Source organism: Mirounga leonina, unplaced genomic scaffold (assembly GCF_011800145.1).
Source record: "Mirounga leonina isolate KUSES-001 unplaced genomic scaffold, KU_Mleo_1.0 Mir_84, whole genome shotgun sequence".
NCBI lineage: Eukaryota > Metazoa > Chordata > Mammalia > Carnivora > Phocidae > Mirounga > Mirounga leonina.
The window spans coordinates 3,195,322-3,212,996 of record NW_023270827.1 but is presented as its reverse complement, the minus strand read 5'-3'; the positions used below and the strand labels follow the sequence as shown (position 1 = coordinate 3,212,996).

The following is a 17,675-nucleotide window of genomic DNA, read 5'->3' as shown; positions in this document are numbered from 1 at the left end:
CATGTTTGTAATTTGTAAAGGGGCAGAGGGAGAAGGAGAGAAAGAGAATCCCAGGCAGACTCCCCACTGAGCATGGAGCCCAACACGGGGCTCGATCTTACCACCCTGAGCCGAAACTAAGATTTGGACGCTTAACTGACTGTGCCACCCAGGCGCCCCAAGGTTACTTTTTACAATGTGGCAATGTGGAGTACAAACTGGAGGATGGGGTATGTCTATTTGAAATCATATCCAATGAATCAGAGAAAATTATTATACAGAGGTCAGAGTGTGGACTCTGGGTCAGAAAGCCTCCATTTAAGGCCTAGTTTGGCCCCTAGGTGCAAGGCCATATGCTAGTTATGTACCTTCTTTTGGCTTAGGCTCCTCTCATATGTCCCCTATAAAACAGGGACAATAGTACAGACCCCAGAAGAAAGTTATTGTGAGGATTAAATGAAAAAGTAATAGTAGTGGGGCCCCTGGGTGGCTCAGTCGTTAAGTGTCTGCTTTCGGCTCAGGTCCTCCTGGGATCGAGCCCCGCATTGGGCTCCTGCTCCGCAGGAAGCCTGCTTCCCCCTCTCCCACTCCCACTGCTTGTGTTCCCTCTCTCGCTGACTCTCTCTCTGTCAAATAAATAAATAAAATCTTAAAAAAAAAAAGTAATAGTAGTAATCAACCATCCCCATTTATGCATGAGGAAACTAAAGTTTAGAAAAGTTAAATGAGGCTTATTATTATTATTCTTTATCTGGATATTGTGGAGTACCATTGAGGGGAGTAGGAGGTAAAGGCAAGGTGAAGGTGTGAAGGGAGAGAAAATTTCCAAAAGCGAAATGAACAAATGAACAAAAACCCAGTGTGAGGTCCCAGAGTGGCCAGATCTTGGGATAACCTGGCTGGAACGACACAGGGTTCAGCAACCACATGACTTCTCGATTCAGTTTGCTCACCCACTTCCTCCTCCAGTAGAAGAAAGGTCTGGGGATATAACGACCCTTCACTTTTCAGTTTCCTTCCTTCATCTCCTAAGGGGCTAGATCAGATCAGGATCTCCTTAGCTGGTAGGCATAAAAGGATTCCAGGGCCCTTCTGTCTTAAACAAATCGTTAATCAAAAATCTCCCCATTTGTTGTGTGATATTAGAACCCACATTAGTGATGAGTGCCCCAGAGTCTCAGTCAGTTAAGCAGCCAACTCTTGATTTCGGCTCAGGTCATGATCTCAGAGTCCTGGGATCAAGCCCTGAGTCGGGCTCCATGGTCAGTGGGGAGTCAGCTTGAGGGTTCTCTCTCTCCCTCTGCCTCCTCCTCTCAAATAAATAAATCTTTAAAAAAGAAACTGCATTAGTGATGAGACAAAAGCCTTCATCACATAGTCAAAGATTAAAAATTAAAAATACTTACTTGTAAAGCTATTTTTTAGCACAGGGGGATTTCAAATCAGACTGGCCTACCTTGAATTATAAATAACAAGGGAGGGAGGCAGTTGGTATGTAACATACACAAATGGAAGAGGGGGAGAAAAATGCGTGCAAAGAGAGGGGACAGGGACTAAGATGGTAAGTTTTGATATTCATTACTTTTCTCCAGGATTACCTGTGTTTATCTTCAAAAGGGTGGGTACAAAGAGAAGCTGGTTCTGAACTGTTTCTGTGAGGTATGCAAATTCCATAGTTCACCTTCCTGTGATTTGTGAATAAAAAGTTAACATGACAGACTTAGTGTAATTAATTATACCATTTAAACATACTTATTGAGCATCTTCTATAAGCCAGCCACTGTGGTCAGTGCTGGAGTGATAGCAATATGCAAGGCAGATGTTCATGGACATTTTACTCTTATATTACTTTGTTCACAGAATTTTATTACTTAAGGCATCACACTAGAAATGCTTATTAAATGAACTATGGGCTATTTTAAATTGGAAAGTTTAGGCAAGAATGGATATTTTTGGCTCAACCTTGACCATTTCTATCAAGCCTCTATTCTCCAGGTTAAAGAAAAATCCCCAAATATTTAAGAACAGGATACTATAGAAAGCAATATAATTGATTAATATGCCTTTCTGTATGTTAAACCAGAAGCAATTGAGACTGCTGCATTTTTGCCCTTTACGGTGGCCTCTGCTGAGATTTCATTTGAATAGCAGTTGAGTGTAATGGATGTAGCATTTACTGAAACTGTTGCCCTTGTCTGTTTCAGGGCCGGCTTGATTCTCTAACAGAAGTGGATGACTCAGGACAGTTAACTATCAAATGCTCTCAAAATTACTTGTCTCTGGATTGTGGTATTACTGCTTTCGAACTGTCTGACTACAGTCCAAGTGAGGATTTGCTCGGTGGCCTAGGTGACATGACCTCTAGCCAGGTCAAAACCAAACCCTTTGACTCTTGGAGCTACAGTGAGATGGAAAAGGAGTTCCCCGAGCTCATCCGAAGTGTTGGGTTACTCACGGTGGTGACCGACCCCATCCCTTCCAACTGCAGCGAAGCAGTTAGTGAGGAGGCATCTGAAGTACCTCTTTCAGCAGATGACAAAGGTGGATGTGAGGAAGACAGTGCTTTGACAGTCGAGGAGCCACTGGGCTTAATGCCCGGGACGTCATCTTCAGGGGAAGCTCTGACAAATGCCGATCAACACCCTCCTGAGCCTGTGAAGCAAGAATCCAGTTCCTCCTTCCAACTTGGGACAAAGAACCAACAGCCTCTGCCTTGTGAAAATGCAACTCCTAAGCGACCCATCCGAGATTGCTTTAATTACAATGAGGACTCCCCCACGCAGCCCACATTGCCAAAAAGAGGGCTTTTCCTTAAAGAGGAAACTTTTAAGAATAATCTGAAAGGCACTGATGGAAAGAAGCAGATGGCTGATCTCAAGCCTGAGATGAGCAGAAGCACCCCCTCTCTGGTGGATCCTCCCGACAGATCCAAGCTTTGTCTGGTGTTACAGTCTTCCTATCCCAACAGCCCTTCTGCTGCCAGCCAGTCGTATGAGTGTTTGCACAAGGTGGGGGAGGGGAATCTTGAAAACACCGTCAAAAGTCACGTGAAGGAAATATCCTCCAGCCTGGGAAGGCTTAGTGACTGCCATAAAGAGAAACCTCGACTTAAAAAGCCACACAGAGCCCCAGAAGAGGTGCCTCTGTGCCAAACACCAAAATGTGGAGCGGGTTCAGGCAAGCAGGCTGAAAGCATGAGGAGCTCAGCTGTGCCCAGTGGAATTCCTTCAGGTACTCCCAAGGCCGTAGAGGGGCCAGAAACAGATTCCATTTCCACATCCTCACCCGAGCCATGTCATAAGAAGAGTTGGAAGGCCAAATTGCCAGTGCAGTCAGAAACATCCAGTTCACCATCTTTTACTCAAAGTAGTGAATGCTCTGTTGGCTCAGAGAACATCGTGTCTCCAGTACCCCTTCTTTCAAAAAACAAAAGCAAAAAAAGTTACTCTTCCTCGCCAAGTCACGTCACCAGGAATGGTCAGGTGGTGGAGGCCTGGTATGGCTCTGACGAATACCTAGCACTACCCTCTCATCTGAAGCAGACCGAAGTCTTAGCGTTGAAGTTGGAGAACCTAACAAAGCTTCTGCCTCAGAAACCCAGAGGGGAAACCATCCAAAATATTGATGACTGGGAACTGTCTGAAATGAACTCGGATTCTGAGATCTATCCAACATACCACGTCAAGAAGAAGCATACGAGGCTAGGCAGAGTGTCTCCAAGCTCATCCAGTGACATAGCCTCTTCCCTGGGGGAGAGCATGGAGTCGGGGCCCCTGAGTGACATTCTTTCTGACGAAGAGTTGTGCATGCCTCTCTCTGGTATGAAAAAATACATCGATGAGAAGTCAGAGAGAGCTGCATCCTCTGAGAAAAATGAGAGCCATTCTGCCACAAAGTCTGCTTTAATTGAGAAACTGATGCAAGATATTCAACACCAAGACAACTATGAAGCCATATGGGAAAAAATAGAGGTAAGGTGGTCTTCTTAACTTGCAGGATTTCTTACCTGATCTTTGGAAGTGATGCTGGGAAAAGGTCAGTCCCTCCCTATCGTCATTATAAGAAGTGCTGCCATGTTTGATAAGCCTGATTCCTTGAAGGAAGAAAAGAGGAAACAATAATGATCACTGCATTGTGGCAGATTATGCATCATTGTCAGTGCATTAGCTCCATGTGTCCCTGCTTGGTGTAGGAATCTCTGTTGATATTGCTCACACCTAACATGGCTCCTGACGAATGGTGGGCCCTTTGAGTGGAATGCAAAATGAGGTCGGATGGTAGCCGAGCACACACCAGTACCTCAGGAGTACTCGAATACAATACTGTCATCCTCACTGATTTTTTATTTGTTTGTTCTAACCCCAGAAGAGCTTTCCATTCCCAATGTTAATTCCCTATAGAAATAGACCAGATATTTCTAATTTTGGGGGGAAATCTTTGTTTTTCTCCAGTCTTTCTCCTTTTTGAGGCCCCTGGCTAATAACCGTGCTTCCTATACTGTGTACTGCCCATGGGCTCTGAGATGAGGAGTTGATATTTGGGATAAATCTGTACTTTTATTTATTCATTTTTTGAGAGAGTGAGAGTGGGGGAATAGGATGGGGAGAGGGGGGAGGGGCAGAGGGGGAGGGAGAGAGAGAATCTTAAGCAGGCTATACGCCTAGCGCAGAGCCCAACGTGGGGCTTGATCATGACCTGGGCCTAAATCAAGAGTCAGTTCGCTTAAGTGACTGAGCCACCCGCCAGTAGGCACCCCAAATCTGTACTTTTAGAGTGGATTATTAGATGAAATCTTTAAGGACAGCCATCAGAATTCTCAGGACTGAGCTCCATAATTTAAGCTGTGATTTTAAGACACTAGATTAAGTATTGCACACATAGACAGGCTAACCTGAAGGAAGAAAATGAAGGTGTGTAAAACCAAGGAAAAGTTAATGTCAGTATGTAATGGTAACCTATATTAATGATTATGTTTACTAAGAATGTATGTATCCAATTCTCACAACAACCCTAATATTAACCCCATTGTATGGATAAGGAGACTGAGGCTGAGAGAGACCAGGTAGCCTGCTCGAGAGCCCATGCCTCAGTAAGAAAGTGATCAATATATACTGCATGTAAATACTGTAGTATTGTAAAAAAAAAAAAAAAAAAGTGATATCAGTGGAGTCAGGATTTGCCTGGGAAGTTCTTGTGGAGTGCTGAACCTTTGGTGGAGTTTTGAAGGGAATGCCAGGATTAAGACAGAGAGAAGGACAGTGGGTATTTCAGGCAGGAAGAGCATAAACCAAAACACAAAGGAGGGATCTGGGAATGAGCATGTTTATGGGGGGTAGGAGGTACAGAGAGCTGTCCAGACTGGAAAGTCTGTGAACAGAGAGCAGCGAAAGTTCCCATGCATATAATAGACCTGGTGGCTACAAGGCCCTGAAGGCCAGTACAAGGCAGTTAGAATATGTTCACCCGGCACCCATGGCAACTTCTCTGCAAGTGACTGAGACTAGTAATAAAACCCACAATAACTAATGCTTCTTGGGCTCTAATTTCGTGCTTGGCTCTGTGATAAGAGCTTCACAGGCCTTATTCTATTTAAGTCCTGGGGGGAGGTAGGACTTTTTCAGATGAAGAGGCGAAGGCAGAACAGGGTTAGGAAACTTGCTTTAGGCCTCACAGCTAGTAATCACAGAGTAAGAGTTTGAACCCAGAGCCAGCACACTGAAAGCAGAGTAGGTCATGGCCGCCAGTAGGCTTTCTGGAATATTTAGGTGACAGTAACAGGAAGGAGGTCATGGCAGTTGTGATGGTGACCAGGGCAGAGAGAACTGGCCTGTGGCAGCCAATCTGAGGGACTGTGTGATGTGGGACAGGCACGGGTTGGGAGGGCTGTTGAAGGAAGCATCCAGAAAACTGGGTCCAAGCATTGCTCAGTCATTAAAGCCTAGAGAGGCCCATGGCTAATCATGTTTTGTTCTGGGCCTTGTTTTTTCTTTTGTAAATAGAGGTGTTTTAAGCAGAGGGTGGCTACAATACCAGCTTCCAATGGTAGCATGTTTTGTTTCCATTATTATGCAAGGATGAAGCCAAGTGTCCAGCCTCTGGGGACTGGTGTATCTTTAATAGAAGAAAACGTTTGGATGCATAGCTGGCTAGAGGTGGAGGGGAGGCAGGAAATTAAAAAAATTGATACATTGATCATTATCATTGATCAATATCAATCATTGATCAATATCATTGATATTGATCATATGATAGAACTGTTAAGAGGAAGTGTCTTGTAGGCAGTTGGAAACACTGTCCTGGAGTTGGGATATGAAGTAAAGGCTAAACGAAGATTAAGCCCCTTGGTCAGTCCAACCTCCCTTTATCACTTCAGTGGGGCAGCTGCCAACCCCCAGGTCAGCTGACCTTGGATATCACACTCTAGCTTTGATCTGCCTGTAGTGACCCAGAGAACCTATTCTATCTGCAAATAGAACATAATAAGAGAAGGTGTTATTTAACATCTTCTTTGCATCAGGCATCTACTAGGCACTTTACCTGCAGGAATTTTCTCATACAATTCTCAAACAGCCCTACAAGGTAGGTTTTATTATCCAAAATGGACCACTTCTCTCCCCTGTCCAGTGTTCCCACTCTGGTGCTAGCCTCCTGACTGGTCTCTCTGCTCCCATCCTGCTCCTATTACAATCTATTTCTAACACAGCAGCCAGAATGATCCTTTTGAGACATGAATCAGATCATATCACCCCTCTGCTCAAAACCCTGCAACAGCTCCTGTTGCATTCAGAGGCCCTACAAAGACTGTTCCCTTGACTTCCTTTCTGACCTGATTTCTACCTGCTCTTCCTCATGCTCACCTCACCCCATTCCCAGCAGCCTCTGCTGTTCCTAGAACAAGCTGGGCATGCCCATGCCTTGAGGATCTTTGTCAGTTCTCTCTGCCTGCACTCTTTCCAACAGATGCTCTTATTTTTTTTAACCTCTTTTGAGCCTGCTGAAATATTAACTTCTTAGGGAAGCCTACTCTGACTGCCTTTTAAAAGAAATAACCCATGGGGTGCCTGGGTGGCTCAGTCATTTAGGTGTCTGACCCTTGGTTTCCGCTCAGGTCATGATCTCAGGGTTGTGAGATCAGCGTTCTCTCTCTCTCCCTCTCTCTGCCCCATCTCTCTAAAATAAATACATATATCTTTAAAAAAATAAAAGGTATAACCTGAACCCTTTTTGTTTTTTTCTACAGCTCTCACTGTATTCTGTCATTTTATATAATTCTATTTAGTATGCTTATTGTTTTAGTATATTTCCTATTTCCCCCGGAGAGAACGGGAGCTCTGTGAGGGAATGAATGTTTATCTGTTTAGTTTGCTAATGAATCTAATGTACCTCTAATGGTGCCTGGCACATAGTAAGTGTTCAGTAAAGACTGTTGAATGAATGAATGAATCCCCATTTTAGAGTGGATGAAACTGAGTGCAGAGAGATGAAATCACTTTTCCTGGGCTGCCCAGCTAATAAGTCACGTGCTCCATGTGCTTTACCCTTCGCACTAGGTAAAGTCTTGAGAATAGATTAATTCCTTGAGAGAATGAGGATAGATGGAGAAAAGAGGGGTGGGAACTGAGACTCAAGTTGTAGCCCAGTTATGAGGCAGGAACAAGGAAGAGGTCCACTTGACAGAGAGGATTCTTGGGTGTTAAGTAAATGGGGGGAGAAGAGATGTAAGATGGACGTTAGCTTTGTTCTCTGCAAAAGGTAAATGGAGAAGAATAAGAACAAAGAAAAAGAAGCAACCTTTAGATTTGGTTGAGACAGTCAATGAGAGCCATAGAGAAAAATGGACTCAATGAAAGAGTGGAGGTAGAAGCTGGATTATAGATGATTAAGAAGGGAGAGAATCATTCATAGCTCAAGGAATTGGGTTGAGAGAGCAATATGAGGCAAAGGGTGATAGTTGAAAGTAAAGTCCAATGAAAGTGTCATTTAGAAAAGATTAGAGAGTTTGAGGTGGCTGGGAAGAGTGTATACATGTGGCACACGCTGAGACAAGAAGGGAGGGAGTGTGGATATCCATGGGAAGAATGTTGGCCTGATATGAAGAAGTTATAAAACACTGAGGAATACATCCTGCTTTCTGGATGTACCTCCAAATGGAGAGTGGTGTGTTTCCTCCTCCCTTCATGTACCAAGTTCTCCCGTCTTCTCTGAGTCACACAGAATACAAGGTAGAAGGTACGTAAAAGCCCACCATCACATTAGGGACTTTATGGGGCTGTGATACAATCCCTGGGATCACACCTGAGTGACAAGTGTCTTAGATACCTTTTAGGTTCCCATCATTCCCCACCCCTCACATTGGAGTCTTTCTTACAGTGGGCTGGTTTTGTGAATGTGAAAAGATTTCTGTATAATTTTTTTTTATTCTGTAGGAAAATTAATTTCTTTGAATATATAATATATTCACAAGGCTTAAAAACATATATGTTTAAAAATATCCAGGGGCGCCTGGGTGGCTCAGTTGGTTAAGTGTCTACCTTCGGCTCAGGTCATGATCCCAGGGTCATGGGATTGAGCCTCATGTTGGGCTCCTTGCTCTGTGGGGAGCCTGCTTCTCTCTCTCCCTATGCTGCTCCCCCTGCTTGCACTCTCTCTCTCTCTCTCCTGTCAAAGAAATAAATAAAATCTTTAGAATAAATAAAATAAAGATTTTATTTATTTTGGAGAGAGAGAGCATGCGCAAGGGGGGGAGGGGCAGAGGGAGAGGGAAACTCTCGCTCTCTCACACTTGCTCTCTCTCAAGTAAATAAATAAAATATTTAAAAAATATCCAGTAAAAACCTTTGTCTCCTCTTTATTCCCCATGTTGTGGCCCCACCACATTAAAGGTGATCACTGTTGTTTTAGTTTATATGTCCTGTAGGAAGTTCTTTACACATACACAAGCAAATGCAAACATATTTATTAAGCAGTATTTTTAAACCTGAGAAACAAGTCACAGCCTATTCTCTACAAATAAAAATTCCTCCATTAACTCTGTGAGTTCCTAGGGGTTCTTCCTTTCCCAATCTCTCAGTGGGAGTTGAGGGGATTTTGCTCAAATATGGTTGATTTTCCCAGAACCTGTTGTTCTCAAATCTGAGTGTTCACCTCCAGTGGGGGCTTCTCAAGGCCTAAAATTAAAAGTGAAAATAGTCAAACCATTGAACTAGATCCATTTGTTGTGGAACAGTCAAGAAATGGGGTAAAAGCAATGAAGAGAAAGGAGGAGAGGGCATGTCTGGAGCAGATGAAATCAAACAGAATGATGAAAGATTAACTTAGTGCGTGGTGTCTTATGTGCTGTAATAGGGATCGGCAAACTATAGCTTGCCCAGTGCCTAATTTTTAAAATAACATTTTCTTGAAACACAACTGTACTCATCATCACTGGCTGCATTTGGGCTGCAATGACAGAAATGAGTCATTGTGACAGAGACTGATGGTTTGCAAAGCCTCAAATATTTACCACCTGTTACAGAAGAAAATTTGCTGATCCCTGCTCTAGAGTATGGAAGAAGGAAGGGAAATGATTTCTCATCAGCATCTACTATGTGCCAGGTTCTGATACAGGTTCTATCATTTAATTTATATGACAGCCCTATGAAAGAACTATTATTGGTCTTGTTTTACTGATGACAAATCTGGGGCTCCAATGCTGATGACTTGCTCAGGGTCACACTGCTGCTAGTGTAAGAGCTAGGATTCTAAAGATATATTCCAATGCCAGGGAAGTTAGACCATAATCACACATGCAGATCAAATCTATTTAGAAAGCCTACAAACCATTACTAGATTAGTAAATGAAGAGTGTGACTTCTTCCTCACGACCTGAATAGAAATGAACTGCCTAGCGAGTAGCCACCTGTCCAGGGTGAGTAATTATTGATGCCAGATTAATAGCTGTGTGATTCCTAGGGGGGCTGGCAGAATGCGTGCAGCGTGGTGCCACCAAAGTGAAGCATCTCAGGAGATCTGTCCTTTGGGATATCGTGCAATGTCTACTTCTCACATCACAGGCTTCCTGCCCACACTAAGTTCTCAAAGCTCAGCCTGGAAGACATTACTCCATTAGGTTGGACTCATTGGTACCAAGTTGATGGATACATGACATAGCTGCTTCCCTTTCTCTCCAGCAACCAAAGTCTTCAAATGCCAGATTATGGCATCTCCACTGTAGTTCAGTGACTCAGCTGTTGTTAGCATTTTATCTTCAGGACATCTGTAACCTGATTTTAAAAACTTATTTGGTGCCAGCTAAGGATGTCTTTGCACATAAGTTATTTCAAAATCAGTGCAGCAGCTACTTAGCTGAGTGCTTGCTCTTTGTAACTAGACTAAAAATCACAGTCAAGTCTGTGGTAGCAGCACAAAGGCTGCTTTTTTTTTTTTTTTTTTGCAGTTTAATGTGTTTTATTTTACAATAAAGGTTTAAAAAAAAAAAAAAACACCGTAAGCAAAGTTACAAGAGAAATTGGGAAAAATATTTACATTCCATATTATGAACAAAGGACTAATTTTCCCGCAGCATAAAGATTACCTCCTAGAAACTACTAAAAATACCAACAACCAGGTAGGAAAATGAAGCAAGGACACAGATCCCAGCACATGAAATACATTTGGCCCTTCAAAAATTAAAAGCAGCTCAGTCTCCTATAAAGATAAAGGAAGAGTTCCTAGAGTTCCCTTGAAAATCTAAGTCAGATCTTTTCTACTTTCTGGCTTAAAACCTGCCAAGGACTACCTATCTACTTAGGTGTTCATGTTTTTTATTGACATGGAATCAAACTGTCCTGATTTGTTAGCCATGTTTGCTTTTTTTCCTACATCAAAATTAGTTTTGAGAATCTAGTGAAACTGAACTGGTTGATACCATCACGAGTAATGTGATTGTAGAGAGATTTGGTCCTGGGATTAACTTGGCACTGATTTCTTTTTCCAAGAGATAAAATGGGTCCAGAGAGAAGCTGTCCTATCTTTTACCCTCATTTTGACTTGGTATGTTGACTTGGTATGTTGACACACCAATGATACCACACTGATGATGGCAATCATTAAAGAAGTAGCATGTTGTCCTGAGTTCTCTTCTTTTCCTTTTCTTTTTTTCATTGTGATAAAAAGCACATAGTGTAAAATTTGCCATTTTAACTGTTTTTAAGTGTACAATTCATTAGTGCTAAGTATAGTCACATTGTTGGGGGTGCCGGGGTGGCTCAGTTGGTTAAGTATCTGACTCTTGATTTCAGGGTTGTGAGATTGAGCCCTGCATCGGGCTCCGTTCTGGGCGTGGAGTCTGCTTAAGATTCTCTCTCTTTCCCTCTGCCCCTCCCACACCCCACTTGAGTGCACATGCTCTCTCTCTCTCTCTCAAAAAAAAAAAAAAAAAACAAAAAAAACCAGTATATTCACATTGTTGTGAAACAGATTTCCCAAACTTTTCCAATCGGAAACTCTGTACCCACTAAACAGAAACTTCCCTTTCCTCCCTCTCCCCCAGTCCTGGTAACCACCAATCTACTCTCTGTTTCTATGAATTTGACTACTTTAGGTACCTCATGTAAGTAGAATTATACAGTATTTGTCTTTTTGTGACTGGTTTATTTCACATAGCGTAATGTCCTCAAGGTTCATCCATGTTGTAGCATGTGACAGGCTTCCTTTTTAAGGCTGAATAATAATCCATTGTGTGTCTATACCATATTTTGTTTTTCTGTTCATCTGTGGATGGATATTTGGCTTGCATCCACCTCTTGGCTACTGTGAATAGCCCTGTTATGAACATAGGTGTGCAGATATCTCTTTGAAGCTTTTGAAACTCAGCTCTCAATTCTTTTGGGTATGTATCTGGAAATGGGATTGCTGGATCGCATGGTAGTTCTTTTTTTAATGTTTTTTTTTTTTTAAAGATTTTATTTATTTATTTGAGAGAGAGAATGAGATAGAGAGAGCATGAGAGGGGGGAGGGTCAGAGGGAGAAGCAGACTCTCTGCTGAGCAGGGAGCCCGATGTGGGACTCGATCCTGGGACTCCAGGATCATGACCTAAGCCAAAGGCAGTCGCTTAACCAACTGAGCCACCCAGGCGCCCTATTTTTAGTGTTTTGAGGAACCTCCATACCATTTCCCATAGCAGTTGCTCCATTTATAATCACACCAGTAGTGTACAAAGGTTCCAATTTCTCCACATGCTTGCTGACAATTTTTTTAAATAGTAACCATCCTAATGGGTGTGGGATAATATCTTATTGTGGTTTTGATTTACATTTCTCTGATGATTAGTATTGTTGAGGCATCTTTTCATTTGTTGACCATTTGTATATCATCTCTGGAGGAATATTCAAGTTCTTTGTCCATTTTTAATTGGCCTATTTGATGTTTTGTTGTTCAGCTATAGGAGTTCTTTGTATATTCTTTGTATATCCCTTTATTATATATATGATTTGAAAAGATTTTTCTCCCATTCTGTAGGTTGCCTTTCCACTCTCTTGAATGGGTCCTTTGATGCACAAAAGTTTTTAAGTATGATAGAGTCCTGATTGTCTATTTTTGCTTTTGTTTCCTGCGGTTTTGGTGTTATAACTAAGAAATCATTGCCAAGTTCAATGACATGAAGATTTTCCTGTATGTTTTTTGTAGGAGTTTTACAGTTTTAGGTCTTTGAGTTCTCCTTTATTTTATCTCAATGTGATTACTTCTCATCTTTTAAGGATCTCACCCCAGGCTTTCTCATAAGATAGGACACAGCTTCATAACTTGAGCCAAGTCATCTTCTGGGATTTGTCCTTAAAAAAAAACACTTGGAGTCATTCTTTTTAAAAAGTCTAATCTGGGCATTATTTATTTGATTTGAGATTTGAGTAAATCTCATTTGAAATACAGCTTTATCTTTCTTTATTCAGCCCCAAAGTAACTTACCATCAACTATATATAGTCAAGGTCTGCCATAAATTCAATTCTCACTCACTTTTGATATTTTTTTATACCACCCATGTACCAGTTTTCCCAGAGTTGGTAGAGTAGTAGTTTGCTCTTAGGTGTTGATAATCATCTCCTAAGAGCATCTTATCAGATAGGAAGCATTTAAGGTTATTGGATTCCACTGTTTATCACTGCCATTTCATTTTGTATGTGCCTTTTCCATATGATAACTTTTTCCTTCAGTTGCTAGTCTTCCTCTTGTCCCTGATTTCCTTCTCTTCCTTACATCTTCTCTCCTTTTCCTTTTTCTTTATTTTTTTCTGGACCAGATAGTTTTCACTTTCTGGCTCTGTTTTCCCTTTTTCTTTCCCCAAGAGCATCTTCTACTTTCTCCTTCTAATATTGTCCTAGAGATTCTCAGATTCCAAATATGAGAGCACTATTAGGTGACTCTTCACCACCATTCACGCTTGAACTTGTTCCTTTTAGTGCACTGCTTAGTCTTAGAAATACATATGTAGAGAGTTGAGGAATTGTTTAGATGCAAGAATAAAGAAAGATTTCACATTGTTGTGAAACAGATCTCAGTTCACTTCACTGTTGTGAAACAGTTTAAATATTAAGGAAAAAAACAAATTCTTAAACAATTGGGAAGACTCAGCTTTGTACTTAAAATTGGGAGATTTAGAAGTCCAAAAGGATCACAAATTGAACATGTGTTGATAATACAGATGATTATTCACCAAAAGGTTAATATAATAGGATGGTGTGGGAACTCTGTATACTCTTCTTTATTTATACCATGCACAATCTAAATTTTTGTCTTAGATTCTGGACTTAGAATTTGAGAGAGCTGTGACAACATTAATTCAAGGCTCTGTGCTTATTACATAGGATAATATTTGGTAAATACCAAGTGGAAAGTCATACACTGGCAGAGTAGAGGAAGGCAGATAATAACAAGTATAGCTAGACCAAGCATCACAGAAGAGGGACTACTTGACCTGGGTCTTGAATGGCGAGTAAAATTTAGACAGAGATGAGGAGGTGGAAGGTTAATGACAGACGCTTTGGCATAAACCAAGGTTGAGAGCAAGAATATTTAAGGTATATTTGGGAAAGAGTAAAGAGAGATGCTTGGTGTTTGGGGGTATATGCTAAACTGCTATAAACAAAGAGACCCCAAAATATAATAAAATGGAAGTAATTTTTTTTTAAAAATAACAACAGATAGGTAGACAGTCCAGGAAAGAGGTCATCTAGGGATCCAGGAGCCTTTTCTTTTCTTTTCTTTCTTTTTTTTTTTAAAGGTTTTATTTATTTATTTGACAGAGAGAGACACAGCAAGAGAGGGAACACAAGCAGGGGGAGTGGGAGAGGGAGAAGCAGACTCCCAGTTGAGCGGGGAGCCCAATGTGGGGCTTGATCCCAGGACCCTGGGATCATGACCTGAGCTGAAGGCAGACGCTTAACGACTGAGCCACCCAGGTGCCCCCAGGAGCCTTTTCGCTGTTGCTTTTCTGTGGCTCACCCATTCCGTCAGCATTCCAGCTCACCAGAGAAGGGAAGTGGAGAGCAGCCAGCTTTCTTCTCACAGATCTGACCTGGAAGTTGCACATACTAACTGCAGAGGAGTTTGGGAAATGAGCCTCTAGACTAGGAACATTGGGAGGCAGACGTCTGCTTAGAATAGTTTGTTGTAGGACCAAAGTATGATGGACTTTGAATTCCAAGGGTTTGCATAGTACAAACACAAAATAAATACCTGCCCAATGAATCCGTGAATAAATGAATGAGTGAGCGAGGGAGGGATTGAACTTATTGTTCAATTTGAGCTTTATCCCCATAGACCAGGAGCTACAAACTAAAATGCCTTTAAGAGTTCAGACAGATCACATGAATGAGTCACCCAGCCAGGGGCAAATGGGGAGGGACGGGAACTGAACAACTGGGGGGTAAATACCATGTCTAAAGGCAAGTGATTGTGTGCTATAATGTGGACCTGTGTGGCAATATCTTACAAGTCTTAAAAAAGTAGGAAAGCCAGGTTTTATGTCACATCTCCCAATTTTTAAAATGTTGGGTCTAAACAGTTTTAAAACAGGCCAAATAAAACACATATGTAGGATAGATTTGGCCTGCAAGTCACTAATTTGCAGTTTTTGTGAAGATGAGAAACTACTGAAAATTTTTGGCCCAGCGAGTTGGTGTAGTTTAAGAAGGTTAATCTGATTGTGGTGCACTTGCCCGGATATACCACTTGCAAAGTGGTTCTCTGTTGTGGCTGCTTATTATCAGTACTGGAGAGATTTGAAAAAAATCCCAACCTCAGGTTCCACCCCAGACTAACTAAATCAGGATCTCAACAGGCAGGTAATTTTAAGAGCTCTTCAAACAATTACGATGTGCAGTCAAGGTTGGAAGCTAGTGCTCTGAGGCTAATTTGGAAGGTTATTGCAAATAGCCTGGACATGTAAAGGGGTCCGAACTGTGAGTTTAGAAGCCAGCTGAGGAAATAGAAGAGACAGAGGTGGGAGATGTTATAAAGGACAAATCAGTAAAAATGTTTGGCTTTTTAAAAATAAAGGAGTTGGAGGAAAGGGGTCAAAAGAGTTGAGATTTCAAGCTGAGGTTGGGGGCTGAGAGATGTAAAGGAGTTTAACAAATGGTCCCAAGGGACATATGAAATTAAGATACACAGTGGGACAAATAATACATTATATGTTAAAAAAAAAGAAGATCGTAGGAAGGGAAAAATGAAGGGGGGAATCGGAGGGGGAGATGAACCATGAGAGACTATGGACTCTGAGAAACAAACTGAGGTAGGTTCTAGAGGGGAGGGGGTGGGGTATGGGTTAGCCTGGTGATGGGTATTAAAGAGGGCACGTACTGAATGGAGCACTGGGTGTTATACGCAAACAATGAATCATGGAACACTACATCAAAAACTAACGATGTAATGTATGGTGATTAACATAACATAATAAAATTAAATTAAAAAAATAAAATCCCCCCCCCCCAAAAAAAGAGACACAGTGGGTGAATGGGGCAAAGGTAAATGTTATCTTATATGCAAACTCTGTTGCCCAAATCCAAACTGAGACTTCTAAATGAACATAACATTTTTAAAGGTCAGGCTACACTTTTTTAAGGATAATAATATTTTGTGTATATTTTGTTTGTCGCAATGCCAGGAGAAACCTGTGAGTTAACATTGCTAATGGATTCGTTGAGACAGTATGCCAAGGTCATTGCTCAAGGTTGGTAGAAAAGAACTGTGGGGATCCAGAGCAAATTCCTTCCTGGTTCATACATTAGGAATGTTTCAGTCCTGTGTCACTCTGGTTTCCCCAGAGCCTTAGATGGGTCCTGAGGCTTTATCACGATGATTTAGCACCACCGTGAGGCTACATCCAGTTACTGCATCTGGTTTTTGGCCTCTGAAATGCATAAGGAAGAGGTGCAGTTTTTTTGTTTATAATTTCACACATTAAACAAAAATAGTTCTTTGTTATTTTCTTAGTAAGGAAAGGTTATGATTAAACAATATCTTGTAGCATCAAGATAATGAAAGTGCCTAACTACATTTGGCAGGAAGTATTTCTGTGATGATGAAAATCAAGAGTGTTGCATTTTTTTTTTAAGTTCAACTAAAAAAATTCTTAGAATATTAGTGAATTCTTCTTCATCCTTAAGCCTGAAGTCATGCCCCTGTATTGCTTTGGAAAGGTAACAATAAACAAAACAAAACAAAATCTTGATATTTATGGCCCACTTACAAACGTTCAGTCAAGGTACTAAAATGTTTATTCATTCAACACATTATTGCATGTTAATTCTCAAGAAAAAAAATCCCTCTTTGAAACAGACACTCTTCTATTGTATCCCGATTTTACCAGTGAGGATGGAGAGGCATAAAGAAGTTGGTCATTTACTCAAGGGTATAGGACCTGAAGGCAGGAAATTTGGGCTCAGTTCACAACCCCCCACATTTTTAATTATGAAAACTTGGATAAGTCTTTAAAAGTTTAGTGTTTAAGTCTCTTAATCTTTAAAATGGAATATTAATTTGTTAGTTAATTATCATGCTGTTGCATAGATTATTATTTGCAATTACAAAGAACACAGGCTCACTGTAAACTCTAAAGGCTATATAAATTCTAGTCTTATCATTAGTGTGACTTCGTCTATGAATCCAGGTAATCATCATCAGCTTTAGTAGAAAGAACTAGAATAAGAATCTTCATTCTGCCACTAAGTAGCATTGTTTCCTTGGAAATTTAACTTCTCAAGCCTCAGTTTTGAAAACTAAACGTTCATAAAGAAGGTGAGGTGGATGACCTCTGAGATACTTCTTAGTTTGGAAATTGTATGGGATTGACTATGAGGCAATGACTAAGCAGCCATTTCTCAGTGAAATACACAGTGGAGGATATCCCTTCCACATGGCTGGCTTTCTGTTCCTTGGGATGCTGGGTGCCTGCTCCTTAGAAGATCCTAATGGTAAGTGAAGGTGAGGCTGTGATATCAGTGAGCCTGAAGGTAGGACATTATTCATGCTGTATTCCTAGCGCTGTAATATGACAAGAACCAGACATCCTAGAGGAATTTGGGGCCTGGCTAGAGTTTGTAAGATGCCAAGAGACCAGGGACAATGGTGACGGTAAACAAGCAAGTAACTCAGTAAGAATTAGATACGGATTAGCCTGAAATTATAGCAAATAAGGTCAGCTAAATGAAGCAGAT

The 17,675-nt window shown here is 41.3% G+C and overlaps 1 protein-coding gene across 1 annotated transcript in view; it reads left to right on the top strand.

Moving 5' to 3' along the window:
• Nucleotides 1–17,675, top strand: part of LOC118002892 (A-kinase anchor protein 6-like) — a 286,565-nt gene that overhangs the window by 11,959 nt on the left and 256,931 nt on the right. Inside the window, exon 3 of the mRNA XM_034993503.1 lies at nucleotides 2,184–3,950. Coding sequence (XP_034849394.1) covers nucleotides 2,184–3,950 — 1,767 coding nt within the window. The remainder of the gene's footprint in view (nucleotides 1–2,183; nucleotides 3,951–17,675) is intronic.